We start from the raw sequence: 25847 nt of genomic DNA on the forward strand, positions 1-25847 counted from the left end.
ACCAGTCCCAGATCTACTTAAAAGCCTTCTTGAAAAGATACCGTGTTGACTTTTAAGTTTCAATATTGTTTTAAAATGTAATTATGTCTTCAAGTTATCTTCGTAAAGCTTTCTTGTGGGACTATTTTAAAACAGGGTTATTAGCATATACGTGACCTGAATTCAAAACAACCGCGAAGTGCATTTTGTCACAGTACTACTCCTCTTTGGTACCAGTTAAACAGGACAGACTGGATTTCCTTAGCGCGACTGCTCTGGGCTGGAGTTTCGGAGCGCTCGCCCTCCGCTCCCGGCGCGCCCCCCGGAACGCGGGCTGTGTCCGGCCCCGCTCTGTGTCCGGTCCCGCTCGGCGCGGCGCTGTGGGCGGTGGGGCCGGGCCCGCCGGGTTGGGCCCGTCGGAAGTGAGGTGTGTGCGGGGCGGGGCGCAGGCCGGAAGCGAGCGGGGCGGGTGGCGGCGCGGGGTCGGTGCGGAGCCCGAGGAGGGGGCGCCGGGCAGGTCAGTGTGGCCGCGGGGCCGGGTCAGCCCGGGCGGGGCGGGCGAGGCGCGGTGTCCGCGGGCCGGGCACGCTGCGCCCCCGGGAGCGGACCCTGTGTCTGGTCGAGCCCTGCCGCGGACGGCCCCGGGCCGGGGCGGGTCCCTGTCCGCTCCCCTGGGCGCCCAGAGGGGGCTGGGGTCGGTGGGGCTGCGCTGGGCCGGGCCGGGCCTGACCCGCACCCCCCGTGCCGCTCAGGCCTCCCCGGGCTGGACCGCGCCGGCCGGGCCGCCCCTGCGGCTGCGGAGGCTGCCCCGGCCCGGGCAGCGCTGAGCGCGGGGTGCCCCCATAGCCGCGGGCGCTCTTCTTGCTGCTTATTTGAAAGGAGAAGCACGGGTTAACAACGCCGTGTTTGTGTCTGACCGATACTGGCTTTGCTTTCTCTTCTGAGCAAAGACGTGTTTACTTGAGTGTTACCTCTGTTTAGTATGTGTGTTACCTCTGCTTACTCGGCTAAATGTTAGCGCATGATAACGACAGTTTTCACTCCCGTTGTTCTGGCCTAGGAGAACCAAAGGAAGCAAGGAAGAACTTTTTCAGACAGGCTATTTTAATATTAACAACTTTATTAGGAAAAAAATGTTTGGGTGAGTTCCTTTTCAGGTAAAACAAGGAAAACTTTGGTTTGTTTATGCACAGTGCATTTGTAGGTTTCATTCATTCATAGTCACGTTTCTAACGTAAAAGTGTTGATTTATTTAAAAATTTCAACCAATAGTAGCCTTAAAATAAAATTGTTTATGTTTTGTAGCCCAACCAAAGAATTAGAGCTAAACTTTAAAAGTAAGAGTTCTTTTTTATTATTGTGGAATTCTTATTTATTTTCATCCAATCTTGCATTTTATATTTTAAATTACATCTGCTTTATTTTTAATAGCAAATGTGAAAAGGAGCTATTCTAGTGAATACTACATTGTCTTTCCAAACACTTTGCATGCTCTCCTAGACTTGATAAATTGGTGTTGTTTCTTGATGGCTCTTTAGTGTAAGCTACACTAAGTTTGCTGCTGAAGTTAGTAAGCACTGTGCCCTAGTCTTGTTAGAATTGTATTTATTTGTAAATAAACAGTTTCTGCATGTTGTGAGTATGCAAATAGGCTTAAGTCTCTCTTTAAGAAGGATTCTGCCTTGCAGCACTTGTGTCTTGCTGCTGCCCAAAATGAGATGCTTTGTTTTGAGATGTCCTCCATTGTAAGAGTTTTTCAAGATCCCGTCATACATTACCTGGATACACTAAAACAGGAGAAAAAAAGTCCTCCCCTTTCCTGGATTTGTTTGCTTACATTTTAGTGAGTAAAATTTACTCTAAAGAGGACTGATGAGTGCTGGAGTTGGCACAAGGTAGAAGCAAGAGCCACTAGGGATGGACTGGCACTCCACCCTTGAGGTTTATTCGTTATTTATTATTTGTGAAACCAAGCCTGTGATTTGTCTAGGCTTGCTCATTGTCTCTTAAAACCATGGGGTTTTTTTCTGAAACTTAGGTCAGACTTCCTCTTTCCTCTATATTGGTTTATCCTTCCTTCTTATGGAGCACATAGTTTATTAATGTTTGCATAAGAAAATGTCAGCATCTGGCTTTTTTATGGAAGAACATATAAAGCTGGAGGTACATGTGGTGTGGTTATGTAGTTGTTAGTTCTTGAGGCTCAGCTGAAATACTGGCTTGTGTAGCATTGGGTCACTCTTACAGCATTACAGTATTAAGGATATATCTAGATTTTACATGATCAAGTGTAACTCAGTCATCCTTACTTGAATATTACCCCTGAGCTTATCAGCAATACAAAACTGAGCAACTTGGAGCAATTGTACCCTGCTGAGATAAAACCATGGAAGTTGTGTTCTGGGCAAGTGTGCACTTCTGCTCACATTGCACAGGCAGAAATGGAGAACTGCTTTGAATGATTAATTTGTTGCTGGCTGATTTCTGTGGCTGACAAACTAGTTTGGTAATATCTAGAGGGCTCTTATTTTTGTGTTGGAAAATACCTATTATGATCTCTTAGTAGATGCAATAAAGTTTGGTATCATGGTTAGGTAGAAAATGCTCTATGTGAACTATAAAAATTGGGGTAGGGAGGGGAGGATGAACCTGGTCATATTAAATGCATTTTACACATCTTCTTTCTTTCAGCATCTTAAGAGGCAAGATCTGTTTTGTGTGGAAATAAGAGATTTCCAGAGGACTGCCCCAATGACAGAGCTGTCTGCACATTTACCCCAGTTTCAGCATGGGCAGCTGACGGAAAACTTCCCCGATACCCACCTCAGCAACACCGTATGTAACACACAATTTTATTGCCTGGTAGCAGTTAAATCAATTAATTAATTAATCCCAACCAATTAATTGGTTGGGATTAATTTTGTGTATCTGAGCTGTTGTGGTGATAAGCAGTGCCAAAAGACATATGCTGCAAAGTATCTGCTGTTCTAAACTCATTTTTATGTACAGAGAACACTTCCCCCAGTTTAAAGTGGTATTGGAGCAACCAAACCATCAGGAAAAAGAAATGGGGTGGTACACGCTGTCAGACATTGACCTTTAGGGGATTTAGTGAGCTCTCTTGATCTAACCTATCTGTGGTCTGCTTGGTTCACAAGTTTCTCAATTGCAGAGTTAATTTTAGTCTAGACAGAGCCTGAAGTGGGTATAGTTGTTATTACTGGAGGACTGTTCTTATGCAGGAAGAACAGCTCTGTCTTGTCTTACTGTAAATAATTGTCAAGGTGCTCTCAGAGTTCTTGAGGTGTTGAGGAGTGGGGCATGGGGAGAACTCACACCATGAAGTTGTATAAGATTGCTTTGAAAGACCTAAGCACATACTGTTGCTAAAACTATAGCCATTGTGCTGTATGTTTTTTGGTAAGACCAAGTTTAGATGATCTGCCTGGGTGTGGTGCTCAGGCTCTTGGATTTGTCATGCTCTGTTCTTTGTTCCTGCTACAGCTCTTGCATATCAGGTTTCCTTTTGATACAGAACTGCTCTAGTGAGGCTGGGCCACTTGTAGCCATGTTTATGGCAGTAAATCAAGAGAATGTTCTGATCCCTGATCCAACTCTTACACACTCCAGCGGTTTATGTAGAATTTTTAAAAATCCTTGTCTTAATGTCAGATCAGCATTGTGGTATAGCAGTAAAAATACAAAACATTTGAAAAATTATTTTCAAATTAAAAAGTCAGTCTGCCTTAAGATGTTCCTGGTTATAGAAACTGCTAATAAAATCAGAAAAAGTGGGAACTTACCTACTGCATCCTTTCTGCTTTTACTTCAGAGGGAATTAAAAAGGTTTGTTTTCCTCTTGGACAGGTGAGAGATTAATTTTTATTGAACTCTTCTGCCATATTAAAAAGGCAGAGCTCAGCAATAAGCTGTGGGCTCACCATCCTTATAGTTAACTTAGTGATGTTCCTTAGCAGCAATAGGTTCTATTTTCTTCTTACTAACAGACTGTACGGATAAATAACTGCTACTTGTGCTTTTTCTTTCCATGTTTAAATAACTGTAGTTTTGATACTTAGTTGTAATGATTTTGTCCCCCATATACATCTACTTTGGTTTTGTACATATGTACAAAAGTCCTTTCCTGCTTCAATATGCCTGGCTTTTGTGGCTAACAGTCAGCATGTGAAATCTGAGATCTATAATTTGCCATCTCTTCTTCTAGTCACAGATGAAGAGCCTTCAGTATCTGTCACTGTATGGTGGCTTTTAAATGCCAGTAGTTGTATGCGAGAATTGAAGTCTGTGCCCACTGTCAGGCATGCTGGTCTGCTCCTGATGTATAAATCTGAACACAATAACTAAAAACTTCTTAGCAAATATGCTAGGGTTTTATCACTTGGTTCAGGGGGATTGGTCTGGGTTTGCTATTAACTATTTTACTGATACGAAAGAAACCACTATCATTTGCTTTTGATACTGTTTATTCACCTGAAAGCGCGTAGTTCGTAACTTACATTTGCTTACGGTATTACAACAGGTGTTACTGACTTTTTAGCTTCAGAATTTTCACTTTTAACTATGTCTGAGGACAGTGAAGAGTCTGTTCCTTTGCTTCCACTTCAGCAAGAGTCCATGGCCTCTGCTCTGTTTAATACTGATCAGGTAGGATATAAGTGCACTTTGTTCTTTTAAGCAATGGGGCACGCGCATGTCACGTTTAGCTACACTTTAGTAGCCTGAAAGGACAACTTATTTTCTAGCTTTAACTGCAAATGAGAGAGTAACTCATATGACTCTTGATGCTGCTCTTATTTTCATGCACCCTATTTCAGTGTGTAAAGGCATTTTGTGATTGCAACTTTGTTCCTAACTAGTAAAGAGAGTAAAATGGCACATATTCGTCTAATTTCTTCAGTTTTTCTCTTTATGTTTGATTTTGCAAGTTTTTTTGTAGCAGTGTGCTAGTTAATCAGGTTGTTAAATTGGCTTTCTGTTTGCTCTGCAAATGCCGTAGATTTTTATTTTTTATATTTTTGCTCCAGAGATGGAGCAAGTGCTCCCTCATGCAAGACGCTATTACAGCAAAGAGAGAGCAAAGCATTCAGCAAGTGTGCAAAAACCTGTATAATGGATCTGCTTTACTGTGTTCCAAGGTTCTGTTCATCTCCAGTGTAGTGTTAGGATCACCTTAGGCAGTTTATTTAGACAGTTAAGTTTATTGTTGTCTTGCTGTACACTGAGAGAAATGGAGTATTTTACTATCAAAGTGAAAAATGTTACATTTGGTCTATAATCTGTACAGAAAGAGGTTCAGTTACAGCCAGCATTTCAGATTAATTAAACATGATCTCTTTATTTGCATTCTCCCATATTCCCGTTTCTGTTGGACTTTCAATAATTGTATGTGAGGACTTTATGTAAAATGTCAAGTGATTTATAATAAATCTCTCATTTAGTAAGAAATAATATTGTACCCAAGATGTTTTTCAGGATGTATTACATTCTATTTCCTTTTTGAAAAAGAAAATAAATTTTCTTAGAGTAGAGGTCTTGAAACCCTTCTGAGCTTGATTCTGAGGGTGCCACCAAAAAGGCAAAGCATTTGGTGTATATTGTTATTTTGTACTGTTCCATGAAAAGAAATTTTTCATGAGTTGTTGAAGTTGCAATGCTTCAACCAGGGTTTTAGGAGTGTCAGTATTTGCAGTTCAAAGTCCGGGGACTTCTGCTCCTTAATCACTTAAATGCTTTTAAAAACCCCACTGTGAGTTCCTAGGTGTATACTTAGGATCTTATCTTTTCTGAGGATGGGGCTGGGAAAATTCTATATAGAGAATCTCCAAAGTGATGATTGATTTATCGAAAAACTGCTGTGAATTAGTGAGATACAAGTCAGCAGTTAGGTTTGGAAATGCTACTGAGAGCAGGTACTTTAACACTGCATATTTAAGGAGAAAACTACATGAGTAAGAATACTTAAGGAGAAATTCAGTAGGTTATTTTCAATGCCCTGTGTTATGTCTAGATCAATTTTACTGAAACTGAGTGATATGTTAAAGGTATTGCCAAAGGTATCTTCAGTTCATTGTACATTTTAATCTAATGCTACTTTAGTGCACTTACTCAAACAGAACTGTTTTAGATGAAGTAATTCTGAAGAAATGAGATGCATTTTGTAAGAAATCAAAAATCTTGTCTTTTATCTCTTCTATTAAACCTCTTGGGTTTGAACAGTACAGCGTTGACTTTGGACATGGTAATACACTGAAAAAATGACTAGTTGCATTTAGTGTTTGTTTAGTGTCTGGTAACGGGTTTGTTTCTTTGTGGTCCAGAAGAGGTGAAGCATAGCTCACCCTCCTGTTGTGTTCTCTGTATGCGCACACAACATGTAAAAGGAGAATGTCCCCTCCTCATGGGGCTTCTTGAAGAGGGTGCAAAAGATTTGTGACACCAGGCCTGATCATTTACTTATAGGTGGTGTTCCTAATTTGTGGTTTTGTTTCCCTTGCAAGTTTGCCTTTGTGTTTGAATTATACCCTTGATGTTTAGTGTAGCAGTATGAGGAAGGGTAGGAGGTTCTTTGGTATTTGTTGACAAAAGTGGTGGAATTTCTTCAATGTCAGTGCAAGGTAGCAGCAGGATCCTTGGGAAAGGAGAGAGTGTCACGCACTTAACCCATCACGCTAAAACTTTGGGATCAAATCTCAGTATAAAGACTGAGAATTACTTGTGCTTGATCACCATTTATGTGTCATTCTTTTTGTTAAAAAGGTGAGAACACAGTATCTCATGAGACTCCATCTTAATATATATTCTACTTAGTATATTGTAGTGGGAGTAACATAGTAAAGAAAGTCACATTTTCTTGGAACTTTCATGGAGAAGGGATTGTAAATGTCTGGCATCATTCTTAGGAATTGGTACAGTTAATTCTTGTCAAGCTACGGGCATGCTACTGTCATGCACCCTTGTCTCAACTGTAGTTTGAACCAAGGGAAAAAGCTGTCTCTCTTTATTCAGCTTTAAAACTCTGTTTAAAGGAAAGATGACATAGGCTGTTAGATGCAGTCACCCTTCTCATAATTGTTGTTTTTAATGTAGATGCTTCTAACATAATCCTGTGCTCCAATTCTTTGATAACTATGTGATGCAATTAATTACTGTTGGTTAAGTCCCTGCTGTGGCACATGCTCTTGACAGTAAATATTACCTTACATGTTTCCTCCTCAAGGTCATGTTTAGCTTAGTGTACAAGAATGTTTGTGGAGAGTTGCTGAGGAAACTGGTTCTTGTGTGTTGCAGAATGACAACAGTGAAAGACGTCGCCACGATAACAGTGAGCGCAGACGAAATGACCGTTCTGGGTCTGAGACCAATGGGCAGCCACAAAACAATACTCAGCAAGTGGTGGAGCAAGATGAAGACGAAGATGAAGAGCTGACACTGAAATATGGAGCAAAACATGTGATTATGTTGTTTGTACCTGTCACGCTTTGCATGGTGGTCGTTGTGGCAACTATCAAGTCTGTCAGCTTTTATACACGCAAGGATGGACAGCTGTATGTATCAATTTTTTCCCATATCTTTTCAGCGGACTCAGATGATTTTCTACTAACTCCATTTCTTCCGGAGTCTAATTCAAGCAGAGAACTCCCTCTTGCCTCTCTTTTCCCCCTCTCCAACTCAAAGATAGTTTTGTTTCATTCCTTCTGTGAACCAGACTCTTACGTTTGTGGTACTGTTGAGGTTGGTTGTCTGTCTGGTGATCAGTGGGGATAATATCTTGGTTGTCACTGCTTGATTCAAATCCTAGTCCTTATTTTAATACTTCATCATGCCCTGTGGTATTTATAAAATAAACTCAATCCTAAACCAAAGCCATTTCAGTTGTACTCTGATAGAATACAAAAGTTTTGGAAAAGGAACAAAACTACTAGTTTAAATGAAATAACCGATGTGCCAGGTTCTGGTTTGCCCATGTTATTTGATAAATTCAAGTGCAAGGGGAATATAGCTTTTCGAGGTTCAGTTTTGGTGCAGTTACAGAAACTTTCCTGGCAGTTGACTGGGTACAGTTTTGGGGGGTTTTGGTAAAATATTAAACAAAAAAAGGCAATTATAGTGAAGCTGGTATGAGAGAAAGGAGATGAAAGAAGAGCACAGAGCCTGTCAGAAACTACAGCATAGAATGTTAAAGGGTTGGAATGGACCTTAAAAATCAATCTAAATGTTCTGCTATAAAAATTTTCAGACAAAATGGCTCAAAGTATGTTTGGTTTTGAAATGTTTGTATAACATAAGCATGTCATAAAATGTTTCAATAAAACACAATGTTCTTCTTCACTTTAAAAGCTGTTGATCAAAGACATTTTTTTTTGAGTTTATATTTATGATAACTGTTTTCTTACTGCCTTGGCTTCCCTTCTCACAATGAAGTAGTTCGCACAGGGATTTGTATTTCCTTAGGGAAGAGTGAGCTGAGTTTATATGTTGTTATGTGATATCACAGGGGAGCCTTCCATGGGAATCTATAGGTGGTGTGCTGGTGAAATTCCAGCTGCTCTGACTGGCACATGAGTGATGGCATGGGAGAGTGGGAATGGCACACAGCATGGGGGTAGCCATATTAAAGAGTGGGCAGTTCTGGACTTCGTTTGCTTTACGAAGCAGGAAATGGTAGTCATCTAAGAATGTAGGACAGGCAAGTCTTCTAAGGAATTTTTTTTTTATTAAAGTCCACCTAATACGATACTATGCCACCTTTCAAATTTTTCCTTGCCGTTTTCTAACAGCTTTTACAGCTCTGAATCGAAAGATTGCTGCAATTTTGTTTGATGTTGGCCTCATATATCAGAAATATCTGTGCATTCAGTGTGACTTCAGTTGACTCTTTGTTGTTGTAGCATCTACACTCCTTTCACAGAAGAGACAGAGACAGTAGGACAGAGAGCCCTGAATTCAATTCTCAACGCGGCCATAATGATCAGCGTTATCATTGTCATGACCATACTCCTGGTTGTGCTTTACAAATACAGATGCTACAAGGTAAGTAGTTGTGCTAGTTTTATTGATTAGTACAGTCTATTTAGAGAATGGAACAACATGAAGGGTTATCAAGGATTAGTGAGCAAAAGCAGAACTGGTGATTCAATTCACTGTTTCAGTTTTGTGGCTTCTCTTCCTTTGATACAAAGCAAGGCAAAGGCCCAGTGCTAACACTGCCATCTGTTTTGTCAGTTAGAATTAGGGTGACTGCTTTCTATTCTTTTGACATGTTCAGGCGCTGACATCTTTCTGTGGTCAAGAAATACAAAGGACAAACCTGGTCCTACAATTTAAACTCTCTTTGGGGCTTTTCCGGGACTCCCCTCTGCCCACCCGGTCCCCAGTACAGATGTCTCCCATCCGTGCAATGTGTGCATGGCTGTATGTGCCAGGTGATATGGCAAACACAGAGACTCTGAGGCTCTTCTGTGAAAGGGTGCAATCATATAATGATGTAATCTAGGCAGAGTCCAGGCTTAGCATGAATAATCACAATGTCAGTTACCTGGCAGGAGCTGTCTGTGAAAATTCCTGGTTTGTGTTTGTCTTAGTGACCCATTTGACAACGCTTGGCCTAATAAAATTTCCCAGCATGCAAACAGAACCTTGAATCTGTTTTGTAGCTGTGAAACAGACAGTGGGATTCAAAGCTTTGCTTCACTTCATTGTGTTTTCAAGAGGGAACAATGGTTTTGGTCTTCGTGTCTGTGGGTGAAACCCCTTTGCAAAGTATCTGTGGATTGACTGGGGAAATTACTTTTGCCTGAATCTGCATACATGTTGGAATAGTGAGTTTTAAAGTATGGGCCTTCTCTTTTATCACAGTGTGGTGTTAAATCTGAAGTGACAGTTTTCTTGTTAAACTGCGATTTCTCTTCATTCTTTTGAAGTCAAATAGCTAATGTGCTTCAGCCAGGTTCCTTAGTAACCATTTGCTTCTCAGGTGCTGAAGGCAAGGACTAGTTTTTACTAAGCTTTTCACATTTCTGGCTTCCTTCTTGACCCTACAAAGCACATTCTCCTTACAAAAATAGTTGTTCTGCTAAAAAATTAGAATGATTAGATACCAGAAATTTCCTGTAGTGCTATTGTGTGCTAATTACATTGAATCATCAACTTATTTTTAGATTTCCTAACAGAGTATTTCTAGGCTGCTGTATCCAAATGCTGTAAAATGTAGTTACCTGTCCATTGAATTCTATTTAATATTCAATTCTGTATGTAGAATGTAGTCCAGATTGTGGGGAGTGGCATTTATAATGAAAGAACTTAAGGTCTTCATCTGGTAGTGATAATTTGCTTATCTTCACAAGATTTTTGACTGGAAACTCCTTTGAAGAAAGGAAATACTTCAGCTTTACTGCCAGTAGCTTCCTGTGTTTGTCCTGTATGTGACAAGCTTTGTATGTGATGATCCTAATTCTAGCTCCTAAATCTAACCAGAAACAGCATCTTTAAAAGGGATTGTATTTGATTAGCTTTTTCTTTTTAATTTATTTTATTATTCTCTGCATTCTTCATTGTTTTAGTCTGCCTAGCCAAAGTCTGACTGCTGTAGCTCATTTTAATTAATCTTCATTATCTGTCCATCCTTAGTTTTTATTCACATTATTGCAAGCAAAGCCAAATCTGTATCAGCAATCAATTAGTGTTGAAGCTGTCAAACGAAGAATGAAATTTTTTAATGAGAAGGCAACAAACCTGTTGTGGTATCCTGCTAGGAAAACACTGACCAAAACTTTCAAGAAATACTTTAGAAAAATCCCTTGTATGAAAAGAAGCTGGGGATCTGGAAAATGCTATAGTAAATGAGGTTCATACATCTGTATGTAAAAAGGTTATCTTAGATCAACTCTTGAAACTACCTCTGTTAGTACTTTTAACAGTAGTTGTGCAAAGTGTGTGTAAGTTTGCTGGTGTTTGGCATTTTACTATTTTTAGGATGAAACATTACTATTCATTTTGTTTTATTAAGTGATAAGAAAGTTTAAGAGCTTATGTTACAAATAGAAGAACTACAGATAAAGAGTCATGACAGCTTTCTTTGCCATTTTCTTAAAATTTTTTCAACTAATTTTACAGACAAAATTACTCTTGGTAGGTCACTACTTAGTAGCTTTACAGTTGTTGGAAGATTGGGTTCTGTTTCAGACATATCAGTCTTCAGCTTTTGTATGTTTCTTTCCCCACTTGCTATGAGTGGTTAGAATTTTCCATACTGAAACAGATACTTTGGCAGTTTTCCTGCAGCATCTTTACAGGCACCGTGCTTTACTGTGTATATTGGAAATTCTTGAGTCTTTTTGAGAACACATTAGCAAAAGCCAGCCTATTAGATTAGGAAGTTTAAATGACAGGTTTTTTAGCTTGAAGGTTGAATTAGCCTGTTTTGAAAGACAGTGTGAAGGAGGAGAATGCAAGTTTCAAAAATTGCTGAGAATTTTAGAAATGCTTATGAAAAAATTAGCATTAGACTAAATGCACCAAATTATTATATGTTCTAAATTGTTAACTGTAATAGCCAGATTCCTAATTTACTGGAAAGTTCTGGTTGCATCACATAGATGTGATTCCTTTTAAATTAGGTTTTGCAAATTACTTCAAGAACTGTGGCATAAGATGCATTCTACTACACATCTTGAAGAAGATCACAAAGGGAGAACACAGTTTTTTAGCAGTTTTTGAATACTTTGATCTGGTGTACATATATAGCTAATTTTCCACTGAGCATGTCTGTTCAAAGCAGGATTCCTTATGCAACTTTTAATTTCTAGATTGTTATTTCTGACTTGGTATCTGTTTGCAATGCTGGGTCAGGTTTTATATACATGATTCTGTGTTGAGACTTTGAAGATATATGTGTCATTCTCAATTCAGACATTGCTGGAGTTAAAGGGCTCTTCAGTCTTATTTTTTAATTTTGCACAGTAAATACCACAATAGTAGTATGTACTTTTGTCAGTGCAAACTCTAAGTGCCTGTAATTTCTAGGTTTCAATCTTCATGTGTCTCTGCCCAGTACAACACTGAACTGATCGTTATTAAGTTGTTGGGCATGCCTGTCTACTCTCATATCAAAATTAGGGATTATGTGTATAAATGAGTGATGGAGAGTATAGAAATCCTTACACAGTCATTCATCGATGATAAGCACTGAAGCTTTACCTGGGTTCCGGCATTCTATAACTGTATTGTGAAAATGGTTTGGAATCAGAGCAGCACGAAAACAAACCAGGTTTTCCATCTGTTTTATTTCTGGATACTTGTGCTATGTTATAATGCCACTGGTATAAAAATGGTCTAAACATATGCAAGTAGTGTTTTTCAGTAGAGCTGAAAAACCTCTTTTGAAAGACTAGAGAGCGCTTAAAGTTCCTGAGTGTAAATTGCAAAACAAAAATGTGTATAGGCTAAATATGAATATAGCAACAACTAAAGAGAGAGATCTCTTAAATCATTATCTTCTTTTAATCAAAAGGGAAAATAACCTTAAATGCATTTTTAGTAGACACTAAAGTAACAAGTCTAAAAACATCTGTATTGATATCTTCTTTTTTAGGTGATCCATGGCTGGCTTATCATTTCTTCTCTTTTGCTGCTTTTCTTTTTCTCATTCATCTACCTGGGGTAAGTGAGCTAAAGCATTAGTATGCTATTTTTCATTTATCACCTTATTTATGTATTTAGTCTAGAACTAGGCCTTGAATCTTAAGAAGAATGATAGTGAGTAAGCCACTGCAATAAATTCTTTAGTTTTTTGTAGATTGATAGAGTACACAGAGTGGTATTTTGTGGGTTTACAGTGCACCTGATATTGTACAGAAGGTGTCAGTCACATGGATCACCAGAAGAGCTATCTTGCAAGGAGTTGCTTATTCTGCTGGCATGTCTTCTGGTAACTTAATTTTTCATAGACTTAGGACTCAAAGGCTGTTGTCTACATAATGGCATTGATGCTGGGCTGTATATGCCAAGGCTGTACATGCGAAGAGAGGAGTGGAAAGGAGTCAGCTGAAAAGAATCTACTATCTCACCAAAATATATTCAGTGCTTTTCAAATCTGGAAGCTGGCCTTTGTTCAGACATCAAGAAGAGTTGTCCATGGTATTTGGTATTGTCTAAAATGAGCAACCTGATCAGGGTTTGTAGCTAGTTATGTCATGAAATTATTTACTGTGTATATTTTTGTATCACTTGATGATAAATACACTTCTATCTGAAGAAGCTTATTTACTTTGGTCTTTGAGAGGAGAAAATGCTGTTCCTTCAGTCACTGATTTTTGCCAAAAGTGATCTCTGATGCCTTTTTTGGTCAGTAGTGTCTTTAACCTTAACAATGACTTAATTAACAATACAAGGCAATGCCTTCATCTGTCCCTGCTGCCTGACAGCAGTGCTGGCTTCCTTTTGTAGAAGTTCAGTGACTGGGGGGGCAGTCTGTAGACCAATTATACATGATGACAGTAAGGAACATCCTGTTAACACTGTACATCTCAAAGGTCAACTGACAGCTACAGAAGACAAATTTCCCGGAGGAAAGTGTCATGCAAATTATAGGGTCCTTAGTGGCTTGATGGATTGGTAGCAGCAAAGTCTGCAAAAAGCCATCACAATCATTTCTTCCCTGGGTCAGTGAAGTCACCTGTGACTTGGTGACAACATATTTGTCTATTTTGGTTTTTCTTATTGAGGATCTTAGTTTTTAGGATTTGATGTGACAGTGACATGACTCATCTGAAAATAAAGCTTTTTGCTTTGTGGTGAAGACTAAAATAGAATAACCATATATACCTACTTTGAAGTTAGAAAAACGTTCTCCATGCAGCCCATAAGCAGAGAGAGATCTGTTTGCATGCCTTTAAATATCCATTTTAACCTCACAAGTTCTGATTATTCTGATTTTTAAAAATTATGAGTGTAATGAAAATGGCAGATTTTGCAGTAATGTCCTTTCCCATCAGTTTCTGATTTGACTGAGAAGGAAATAGAACATTAAAGAAAATTTTCAGAAAAGTGAGAGGTGGTGTGAAGCAAACAGTGGTAAAATTATTCCCATTGTGAAGAATAGTTAAGTACTATTTGGACGGAGAATTTTACATTTGTGCCACTGCCTTGTATCAGAAAATTTTTAAAAATATATTCTGAAGCTTGCATCTGTAATTTTTTTATTGTTTTAAGCAAATGCAATCCATGTTATTTTCCTTTTTCCTTTTAGTGAGGTTTTTAAGACTTACAATGTTGCCATGGACTACATTACTGTGGCGCTTATGATCTGGAACTTCGGTGTTGTGGGAATGATTTGTATTCATTGGAAGGGTCCCCTTCGGCTCCAACAGGCATATCTCATTATGATAAGTGCTCTCATGGCCTTGGTGTTCATTAAGTACCTTCCTGAATGGACTGCATGGCTTATCCTGGCGGTCATTTCAGTGTATGGTAAGTTTTGGGGCAAGGCAGTAACAGGTACTATGGCAGGAATGTCTTCTATTCCATAACTTTCCCACTTGTCTGACTAGACCTTAAAAAAAGAGAAAGTGTGCGTGTGGGTATCCTTCAAAGTAGCAGATAGGATGATTACAGACTTCAGAAATAAGATCATGATCTAAACTGAGGTCAGATTCCTTCAGCTGAGGGCTTTGTGTGACTGTATGATACCATCTTTCTGCATGTTTTCTGGACTCAGATTCTTCAGAGAGGAGAATTGAAGTAATTCAAAAGCAGAGGAGATGAGACCCATGTTGCTATTCTGATCTCTTTTTTATGAAGGGGGTGAACTTTCAGCTTCTCATTTTCCCCAAGAATCCTTGGAAACTCTTGTGCATTCAGAATTTAGGAGCTTGTTGTTTGTGTACAGTCCCATACAACTGTAGATCTACCCAACCTACAAATTGCTCCAATTTCTGGATGTAGAAACAACCACCTAATCCATGCCTGATAATATAATGAGAAGGAAGCAAGGAAGGATTAAGTGCAGTTTGGATTGCTCAAAGTCATTTTGCATTTAGAAGGATATAGTTGTGAGACCTGTTTCCATGGCTTTTTTTTTAATAAAAGAAAATTTTTAGAATTATCACATACTATGCTTTTTCAGAATGATGTCTGAAAAAAGCCATCAAAAACTAGATGTAGTTTTTTCATGAAGCTGTAGGGGGCACTGGACGATTTTGGTAAGAAGATCACTGTATCCCAAATACTGATTAATTCTCAGGCAAGACTAAAATTCAGCTACTTAGACATAACTAAAACATTACAGATAAGTAAAGACAGGCTCATAATTTGCATTTTTTGGAAGCATGTAAATGTGATGGATGTGTACTCTCCAAGTCACTGATAATGATAAATACTGAGAATCTGGGCAGTTGTAAGTGCAGGGGTTAATAAGATTTGGTTAGCTCTGATATGTCAGTGTTTTCCTTAAGTGTCCTCTTTCTTCAGATGGAGGGAAGTTGTCCCTTGTGTGTATGCTCATGGATCACAAGGCACATTAAGAAAACCTTCCCATCCTCCCCTCCTGACTTCTACCCTTTGTATGACTGAAACAAATCTGAGTATTCCAAGCATTCAGCCTTTATTCTTTGACCACAAAACAAAATTACTTTTAAGATAAACTTCCAAGACTATAGTGCAGTTGTTTTGAGTAAAGGAATATAGGTTTCAAAGCCTGTAACTCCACACCAAGAATTCTTTACTTGAGTGGGGCCAGCAGTAGAGCCAGCAGTAGCTCAGGTGCAGAAGGCCTACTCTGTACAACATACAACTCCTGATGAGTAAACTCTTTCTTTTGGTGTCAGATTAGGTTTCAAATTATTTTAAAGACACATGATGAGGGGACAACTGCAAAAGTTAGTAGCAATGTTAGAGCTCTGTCTAAATATGACTACTTCATAGAAGTTATGTAGGCCTCGCCTGTTCTCTTAGAATTTGTTTTAGCATTAAACTTAAGTTATGAAAAGCTTTGATAGTAGAAAGCAAGTTTGGATATTTCCAAGAAGTTAGTTGAACAGTAGCTTTCTTGAATTGCTTGCAAGTCAACAGACACACACAGACACATATGCAGTTAATATCTTAAGTGAGAAATATTACATTTTAAAATTTGTATACGTATTACAGTAATACAAGAAATAGGTTGTATAACTGAGAATATTGAAAAGTATTCCTGTAGTATACAAGATTGTGGCCAGTGGCTGTCTTGGAAGCCTGTGTCCAGGGTGCATTTTATTTTAAGTCTCTGCAAGTGTTACAGAAAAAAAAATTCATTTTAGGTATGTCTGCAGTGACGTAAGGTCTGTTCATTCTTCCTTTCAGATTTGGTTGCTGTCCTATGCCCTAAAGGTCCTCTTCGTATGCTAGTTGAGACAGCTCAGGAGAGAAATGAAACTCTCTTTCCAGCACTTATTTACTCCTGTAAGTATGTTTTGTTAAATTCTTTAAACTTGCAATCACCCATTTAGCTGAAGTGATTTTCTCATTTTTCTGTGTTTTCATAAGATGTTTTTCAGCTGGAATTTTTGGTCTGTTCACCTAGGCCTCAGTTTTCCTTTCACCCTTGACTCAGAAATGTGGAACATCATTTGGCCAAGATGTTACAAAATACAAACATGGAAAATTGTAACAGATCTTGTTTTGGACAAAGTAACATGTCACTAAGCTGTGAATTAAGCCTATTCAAAGGGAATACTTGTTTTCAGAAAATATTACCGTGTTTCAATATGTAAATAACCTGTGTATTACCCTACTGAATGTGGGAAATTTCTAGGAAGAGATTTGTTTACGGGATCTGTTTCCTCCAGGGATTGTTTTTTTTTGATATGTTGTTTCTCCCTGCAACTGTGAAAAATAACTTACTGATTCAACAAGCTGTTATGACCTGTGTATCAATTAGCACATAATTCCACTGTTTGAAGTTCCATGTTGCTAGGTGTAATCCTATGGATAACAGTGGAATAGGCTAATCATAAGTCATTACGCTACTGGTGCTCCAGACAGGCCTGTGTTTGGAACAGGAAATGTGGTGTAGACTGGCTCCTTCAAGGAGAGCTCACAGTGGAGAAAGGAGAGAGGTTTCCTCATCTGTCACTCTTGCTGTGTTTAACTTACAGTGTGCATAGCTGCCTGTTAGCCTTTCCTCTCACAACAGAATAACGCTGAGAAACCACAAACCTCAGTTAAAGTACACCATTTGAGTGTCACAACATTTTGTTACCTCCAGATTGGAGAATATTTTGTGATGATGGAGGCAGAGAGCAATTAACTTTGATGCAGATGCTGCTTCTCAATTAACATAATTCAATTCCAGTGTTAACAGGCATTTTTACTTGCAGATAAAAGAACTGATTAATGAAAAAAAAGTAAAGGAATTGTTGATTGAGATTTTCAGTGAGCCTCATATATAAAAGTAATTTCTCTGGCAACAGCTATTGCCATTTTTTTCAAGACCTAGTGGGAATAAAATTTTTTTCACCGAGTTCTCTAAACGTGTGTTGTAGCTGGTACTGGCTGTGTCCTAGATATTACTGTGCTTTAATGAGAGTAAAATTGCCTGTTGGAAAAGGTAGTTGTATCAAAAAAACCCACAAAAAATGAGAAAGTGTTAACATCAATCCATTCCATCTCAGAACTGCATACATCTGAAAATATTATTAGCTATGTGGTTGTGTTTTGTCTTTTTTTTTTAACAGCAACAATGATATGGCTAGTGAACATGGCTGAGGAAGATCCAGAAGCCCAACGGAAAGGTCCCAAAAACTCCACTTACGAGAAACAAGGTGAGTTTTAATTTGACAAGCCTTTACAGTTGTCACTTTATTGGAATAGTTATTTATGCATACTTGTCTTTAGTTTCTTACGTGTCCTGGTTGCTATAGAAGAGTGAAAGCATGGAGGCCTAATTAGGAGTGATGAATCTGTCCAGACTTTAGAAATTGCTTACATACTGTGCAGTTAATATTCTTGCATTCATTTTTCCAGATCCATGGTGTTGGTGTTGGAGTTACTCCCAATAGACGATTATTGATGGAGCTTAAGTTTTTGTCATATTGGGAAGATACAGTATAATACTAACTCATTTATATTTGTATTAAACAGAAAAGTGTTTAAAAACATGGGGTTTATTTATTTATGTGTGCCCTTAGAGTAGAGTTTGTAAACTGAACATGCTTGAGGGAATCTACATCTACGTAACTTTCGGTCAACTTTTGTATTTTATGGGAAAATTAAGCTATCTGTTGACTAAAGAAGCTAGTGAAATATTAGATGAGAGTTTATTCTTTAAATTGTGGTCTTTAAGTTAGGTCACCACAGAATACTAGGACTTGAGTGCAACATGTAAATGCTGTGACTGCAGAGTGCACATTGACTCCTGATTGTTTAAATAAGTGTTAAATCCTAAGTGAGAATGTTTTATGATTGTGTGTATCAGTGCTGGATGTTGCTAAATATTATGGCATGCCTCTTTTTTCCTCATTCTTCTATGATCTTACATGTTGAGAGATTTTCATGTTTTAGAAAGCACATTTTTGGAGGGAGTCTTAAATGCCTTTCTTCCTTTGAGCTCCGGCAAGCCAGACCCAGAATGAAGATGCTGAAGCAGATGATGGTGGTTTTAGTCAGGAATGGCAGCAACAAAGAGACAATAGAATAGGACCCATCGAATCAACACCTGAATCACGTGCTGCTGTTCAGGCTCTGCCCAGCAACTCTCAAACAAGTGAAGACCCTGAGGAACGTGAGTGTGGAATACTGTGTCTGAAAAACTTACTAAATCTGGATTTAGTCTGTCTTAGTCATCCTCTCTGCATTAGCCAAATTGCTCTTTAGTTCAATGCACAGGTTCAAAACTTTAGTAGCATGAGCAGTTCTCAGACTGTTACACAGGCAGTTGCATTAGCTTCTGTCTTTTCCATGAAGTGTTTTGCTGTGCATCACCTCTTTTGTATTATAGGCTCTGTAAATGCAGTCATAAGCCTATTTTTTTTGCCTCAAGATCAAACATTCTATAGAAAGCAATGTTTCAGCAGTTCAGGTGTGTTTTAGTGCTTAAGAGCTTTTCATGAATGCAATGCTCTAGACAGTTATTGGAGGCCTGTTGAAAGAGAGTAGCGTTGCCATTTTCCTTTTATTCATTCTTTTTCCTTTTTTCCCCCCCAATGATCCACCAAGCCATACACCTCTCTTCTGATGTTCTGAGTTCCTCCTGGAACTCTAAAGTGAGTTTTGGGCTGGACTGTAGTATGCCAAAATAATCAATAGGCCTAACTGTGCTGGTTTAAAGGCGAATCAGCAGGGGAAATGAACTCACCATGAGAGAGATTATAAGTCAGAGCTAAAATTTATTAATAAAATTACAATAAATACACTAACACAAAAGGGAAATTGCTTTCAACTCACAAAAACCCAGCAGTATAACCCAGTGTCCTGGGGCACAAACCCAAGGGGGTTTGTTTGCCCTTGTGCTGAGACCCCCTGTGGCTCCCCCAAGTCCCAAGCAAAAGGAAATGAAAAACCTGTTGGTGCAGGCAAGGGCTGTGGTCTGGGCAAGAGCGGTGATCTCCTCCTGTCGAGGTCCTGCTGCTCCTCTGGATCCAACGAGAAGTTCCTGAGGTCTTCTTACCCACCACTTATGTACCCTCAGGGAGCACGCAGTCCCTCCCCCTGGGCGGGGACTCACACGGTGGGTGATTAACTCTGGGAGCCAGGGGGTACTGTTGAACTGTTGATGGCCCATTAGGAGCCACACCCCCTCAGGCTGGGTGTGAAGGTGATAATGGCTCCCTGGGCAGCTGCTGCTAATGGCCCATTGTCCTTGGGGAATGAATAGAGGGGGTAGAATACACAGCTTTGATCACCCCACACAGGGTTAGCTGGTCCCTCCTGCTGAACTAGGACACCCAACAAAAATAGCTACCTGATGTTGGCCTTTCTTAGTTAATATCTTGTACTAAAAGCGTAGACAGTGAACTGGCATTCAGGAAATTTTATAGTGCTTCCAGAAATAGTGGAATATTTTGCTTCCAGAATTATTGATAAGGTGGTAATTACTATTTAAAAGAATAAGACATTAACTCATGAATTTTCCTAAACCTCGCATCTTGGACTAAGTGTGTTGAGGTTTTCCCTCTGTTACATGTAATTAACACACAAGTGCTTTAAAGAACTACCTTCTTAAGAATTCTATAGGAAAAATGGGAAGGCAGTGGAATATTTTGCTGTGTATGGATTTCTAACTGGCCAATTAAACATCATCTGTAAGGGATTTATTTGTTTTTCCTCTCTCCCTCATCCAGCTCAGAGGAATTCCACTTCATTATTCTGTTGAATTTGACAAGATAATGGAAAGTGGGCACCCCTCCACAAATACAATTACAAATATCTGAGTTTGTATATGTTACATTTATATGTTCAGGAGACTAGGAATATTGGAAAATTCTAATTATAGGATGAATTAATTGAGTAAAGTAGTGTTTCTAAGCCATCTTGTTTCACAGGAGTTTATTTCTTGATTCAGGAGTGGTACTAATTTTGAAAATGTTATTTTAGCGAGTCTTCTTAGTAGTTAATGTAAATCTGTATTGTTTTGTGACAGTTACTGATGTGTAATATTTGCAGACTGATACTTAATACTGCTGTGTGTTCACTTTGCAGGAGGAGTAAAGCTTGGTTTAGGAGACTTCATTTTCTACAGTGTCCTTGTTGGCAAAGCCTCTGCTACAGCAAGTGGGGACTGGAATACAACTTTAGCGTGTTTTGTAGCCATATTAATTGTGAGTATAACATTATAATGGGAATAGTTTCTGTTGTTCATCAGGGACAAAGTCAAAACTGCTACATTTTATCTTCATCTTTGTTTATTGGGTGGCCAGACTGAAAACTGATGAGAACTTTAGCTGTGATTTTCATTGGCTGTGCATCTGTCACTTAAACCTTTAGTTTAGGAAGGCATAAACTGTATATTTTATTTCTGAGGGACTAATGTTTATATATATATATGTGTATATAATCTTTTGCTTGTCAGAGTTCCCTAATTTTTCCGTGTTTTTTGTTTTGTTTTATTTTTTTTCCCTTCCCCTCAGGGTCTGTGCCTTACACTTCTGCTTCTTGCCATCTTTAAGAAGGCCTTACCAGCTCTTCCCATCTCCATAACCTTTGGGCTAGTTTTTTACTTTGCTACAGATAACCTGGTACAACCTTTTATGGACCAGCTAGCATTCCATCAGTTTTACATCTAGCAGACTTGATGCTGAAATGAGTATTTGTAGCAGATCTGGAAAAAGGAAAAATGTTTTTCCCTCAGTTCTCAAGTGAAACTGAAGTTAATTACTCAAGATTCCAAGCCTGAATCATTACAACTTCTTCCGATGGTGGTTTTTATTTTTCTTTTTTTCCTGAGACAACTGCTGCACTGGGCACCATACAAATTTTCCTGTGTGAAAGTGGCTTCTTCCAGATGGCCAGTCTAAACCAGGTTCGATTATATCAGAGCTTCTCTGATACACATATCTCTGGTAAGGATTACCTGTGTGAAAATTGCTAATGCTTCCACCAGCAATGTGATCTCTTACCGCCGGATGATTGTTTCCACAGCATTAAGGGTGCTCAGGACTTCCTTGATGTTAACAGAGGAAGCTGACAAATGACATGGAACTTGTCCCTGTAGCTGTTTGAAGAGAGAGAACCCAATCTGGACTTGTTCAGCACTGATATTTTGACAGTTGAGTCCTGACTCTGCTTTGTGTAACAAGAAAGGACTTTGTAGCAATTTGACAAAGGGAGAAAGTACTGTCACTCTAAGACTGCTCCATAATTTCATAGCCTCTGTGCCTGGGTGTGTTTGGTTTAGTAAATTTAATTATTTTTTTTCCACAATGGAACTAGAGCCTCTTCTCAGTTTTAATACTTTGTATCCTCAAGCATGGAGTGTACCTTCTGTACACCTGCTCCACTTTATGTAGCTGCTTAGACTTGACTGAATTATTTGGCATTAGAGGATCATAAAGTCCTAATTTGGATCTTGAATTCTAAAAAGTTAATAAACTACATTGAAAAGCATTTTCAGGACTTATTCTTTGTACTCTTGCAAATCATTTGCTAGAACACCATTTAAAACCCTGCGTTTGAAAACAGTCACTACCAGCACAGACTGCGTTGTTGTTGTTGTTGTATATTCCTTCTGTTGAAATTCTTATGAAATAAGTAGACATTTGCAGCAGTCCCAGATAAAGTTCAGCTTGTCAGATCTACAGATGAAAGTGTTATTAAAAGCACTTCTAATGCATCTCTGAAATTCTTCATCATCAAAAATGTGCTTTCAAGTTCTGTTGACTTGAAGTATTGGTCACTCACCTGTCTTAACACCTCAGGCTGGGCAGGGATTTCTTTTGGTGAAGTATCTTTATGGTGAGGATGCTTAAGTTAGGGAGACATTGCTTATGTTACCAAGGAGCAAAATTTATGACCCTCTTCACTTTAATTACCTCTCCCATGAGGAACTGAAGATTGGAGAAATGACAGACAATTCAGTATCACGAAAAAGAAGATGGGAGATTTTGAACTTCTTACAAAAAGAATCCACTCAGACTGTAAAACTGCTAAACTCTGTTTTCTTCTTCATTTGAAAGAACTTGTTTATGAATAATTGCTTGGAAATGAGACTTGTGTGAGATAAGTTGGTTTTACCATAGACTCTTACTCTGTACAAATAATTTTTTTCCTTGGGAAGCATAGGGAGTGGATGGGCATCCCATTTTACTTGCATCTTGATACTGGAGTCCTTGCCACATTGAACCTGTCAAAATCCTGACACTAGCTCCTTTTACCTTTTTTCCTGTGGTTTTGTTTCAGTGCTTATACATTCAAAGGACTGAAACATCAAAAATGCTCACCAACCATTGCCCAAATAAAGGAAGAAAGGCTGTGGTGTGTAAATCTGCTTTAAAACCAAGAAAGGCTTTCTTTGATTGTCCTTGGTAATCTATGTCTTTTTTCCAGTAAGACTTGCTAACCATAGTGTTAGCATTTACATTTTCATAAAATACATTGTCTTGTCTTATCGAAAGTACCTTTATTCATCTCATTTGTGTGTTGATTTTTTTGTGGCTAGCATTAATAAACTAACCATATCATAATTGCTTACAGTGACTTTTCAAGTCAAACTTGCTTGTGTTTTCTAGCTTATATCACTGTTCCATATTTTACTGCAATGAAGTCTAACTTAAAACAGGTTGGTTGGTTGGGATTTTTTGTCTTTTTTTGTTTGCTTTTTGTGTTTGGTTTTTTTTAACAATGCTTTGAGTTGGTTGTATACCGTTGTAACTTGTCCCTTTCCTGAGCATTGTATCTAAGAAAATTCCCTTGTGTGTTTTATTGGGCATCCCAGCTGTAGTTTCATTGTTTAGAACAGGTTTGCTAAGAGTTGGTATCGCTGGTGTTTTGTTGCGTATCTGAGCCAGCTCTCAGTTAAGGGTTGTTGTAAATGCAGCAGTCATCTCTTGTGTTTCTATTTTGACTTCAGTCTGCACCATGGGAGCACTGGCTCCATTAAGAGTTGCTTTGGAATCTATAGAAATGCACAAAAGCCTTCTCACATATTTGACTGAGTGTTAGATGTACAACCCAAGGAAGAGCTCAGAACCCTCGAACACTAAATTGCCAGTCTTCAACTCCCCAGAGCTGCTTCTCTTATCCTGCAGTTTTAATTTCCAAGCTAGTGTAGAGTTGCAGTGGTGGAGACTATAAAATTTGTATTCACAGATACTGTTCAAATTTGCGTTTGAATCTCGAAGTAAATTCAGAAGGGAAATTACCTTTCAAGCCTAGACAACTGTATGTCAAAGTACACTGCTTATTACCAGGTCTTAGTCCAACTTCAAAAACCAGATTACATTTTTTCAATCTGCCCTCTTAGACCTAGTCATGGTAGCTTATGTTTGAAATGAGATCTTGCAGCTGAAGATTATCTCAGTACTTGGGCCCATATAAGGTCCAGTTGACAGTTTTCGTTTGCATTTCAGTTGTTACTACACAAGTGTGAAGGTTGTGTCACATTGCCCTCCTTTGTCTTGAAACACGGATCTAATTTGAGATCATGATTCATCTTTCTTAGATTGCTGTAACTGAAAGCCTTCTGATAAGTACTGTGCACTTTTGAGAGCGTTTTCGTTATTATTAAGTTAATGTGTTAATGGCAGCACATTAGATTGTAGCTCTGAAAGAACTATTGTGTAACCCTAGTAGCTGGATTCATCTCCTTTGTGCTCAAGCAGATTGATGGTAACTGTTGTGTGACTCTTTTCAGTGTTTATGCTTTGAAACTGGGTGTCCCGGTAACTTTTGCTCCCCTTTCTGTTTACATCAATGATAAGTTTCCTCCTCTGGCTGAGCATCTAATAAATATATAAATGAGAAAACATAATAACAAATTACAGATTTGCCTAAAATCCAGGCACTTCCATTTCCCTTTTTTAAATTTTTTTTTCTTTCATTGGGGTAGTTAATCCAGGGCAAAGTAAAGACTATTCATGGAAGCTGGTCTTACAGCAAAGTGTATGCTGTCAAAACTATGCATGGCTTTTGTGGTCACACTCAAGTTCAGTGTCATCTACGTGAGGTGCATCTTGAAGGTGTAAGCGTGTGATACTGCAGCACATTCAGGATAGTTCTGGCTGGGTAGATGGTGACCTCTTTGAGCCAAATAACCAAGGGCTGTGCTCCACTAAAAATGGCTGATCTCCTCAATGTACAAAGCAAATGCAGGCTATTTGAGGCGTAGGAGACTGGTGCTTCTTGGATATATAGATATATATCTGTACCTATGGAGACACAGATATATGTACTCTGGACCTGTAGATGACAACTCTTCTGCCATTAGTGCAGTCAAGGATTAAATATGCAGAAGTAAATTTTGGTTGGATGGTACTGTACAACAAAACTTAACAAAACGCTTTATTTTAAAAATTAGTTTTGGCAATGCTGTTGACACAAGTTTAGTAGACTGTGGAACATGTCTACGCTGTGATTGCATCTCAGTGGTAACTTGGTCCTTGGAAATGTTGAAACATGAACTCGAATGGAATTCTTTTACATTCAAAGTATTTGCTGTTTTGTTTTTTACAGACACTGGTTTGTACATAACCTGAATTGAATGTGAATGTTTTTTAAATACCTTTCCGGTTCTAGGTAAGATATGGTTTTTATAGATTATTGCAAATTTTCCTGTATTTGTCTAATCATTAAAATAAAAGTTGCATGGATCCTGGCTCAGTTGCCTTTACTACATTATTTTAAAGCCATCACATAAAGACCTTGGAGGCATAAACACTGTTTTTATTCAACATTAATGAGTAAGATTCCTTTCTTAAGACACTTAAGTAGCTGCCTTATTTCCCAGCAGAGGAGCTTCAACTGATTTCTGTAGATGTACCTTCTTCTAAAAGCTACTTTTTGTGCTTCTTTAAAGAGTTGGTCAAAGCCTGTTACAAAAGCAGCCATAAAGGTACAGGATTATACTGAAACACCGGCTGGCACAATGAACATTACCAGGAAAAATACAAAGGAAGCTCAGAAAGAAAACACTTAATGAACACTGTTGTGTAGTGTTATTTTGTTGTCAATTTCATACTGACATGATTGAAAAAGAGCTTTTTCCCTAGCAGCACTTTTTGCTTTTGAAGAAGTATTCACTGCAAAGTTGAAATTTGTTTGAGTTGACTGTCTCCTATTGAAGATGTTTCTTTGGGGGATTATCTTGTCTCTGTGTGAAAGACCTGCATAGAAGACCTAAAGAAAGGTCCATCCTGACAAGTAGAAAGTGAAATATAGGTGGT

At 38.6% G+C, this 25847-nt stretch overlaps 1 protein-coding gene across 5 annotated transcripts; it reads left to right on the forward strand.

The window, feature by feature from the left end:
- The first annotated feature begins 327 nt into the window (after positions 1–327).
- Positions 328–25279, forward strand: PSEN1 (presenilin 1). Of its 5 annotated transcripts, XM_071558260.1 has the most exons (12): positions 426–496; positions 2671–2814; positions 4606–4644; positions 7288–7544; positions 8889–9030; positions 12590–12657; positions 14246–14466; positions 16336–16434; positions 17709–17795; positions 18581–18754; positions 20671–20789; positions 21099–25279. In XM_071558260.1, exons 2-12 carry the CDS (start codon positions 2731–2733, stop codon positions 21252–21254), a joined length of 1446 nt encoding a protein of 481 aa, XP_071414361.1. In that variant the 5' UTR covers positions 426–496; positions 2671–2730; the 3' UTR covers positions 21255–25279. The 5 variants fall into 5 exon arrangements, with proteins under 5 accessions (XP_071414359.1, XP_071414361.1, XP_071414357.1 ...); XM_071558258.1 differs by lacking the exons at positions 426–496; positions 4606–4644 and adding an exon at positions 328–406; XM_071558256.1 differs by lacking the exon at positions 4606–4644.
- Positions 25280–25847: the final 568 nt, after the last annotated feature.

Source organism: Pithys albifrons, chromosome 6 (assembly GCF_047495875.1).
Source record: "Pithys albifrons albifrons isolate INPA30051 chromosome 6, PitAlb_v1, whole genome shotgun sequence".
Taxonomy (NCBI): Eukaryota; Metazoa; Chordata; class Aves; order Passeriformes; family Thamnophilidae; genus Pithys; species Pithys albifrons.

Excerpts from the sequence above, each read along its gene's own strand:
- PSEN1 (XM_071558260.1), top strand. The coding sequence starts at position 2,731 with ATGACAGAGCTGTCTGCACATTTACCCCAGTTTCAGCATGGGCAGCTG. Across the intron at positions 9,031-12,589 it reads ACAAATACAGATGCTACAAG|GTGATCCATGGCTGGCTTAT; the intron begins GTAAGTAGTTGT and ends CTTCTTTTTTAG. Across the intron at positions 14,467-16,335 it reads GGCGGTCATTTCAGTGTATG|ATTTGGTTGCTGTCCTATGC; the intron begins GTAAGTTTTGGG and ends TCTTCCTTTCAG.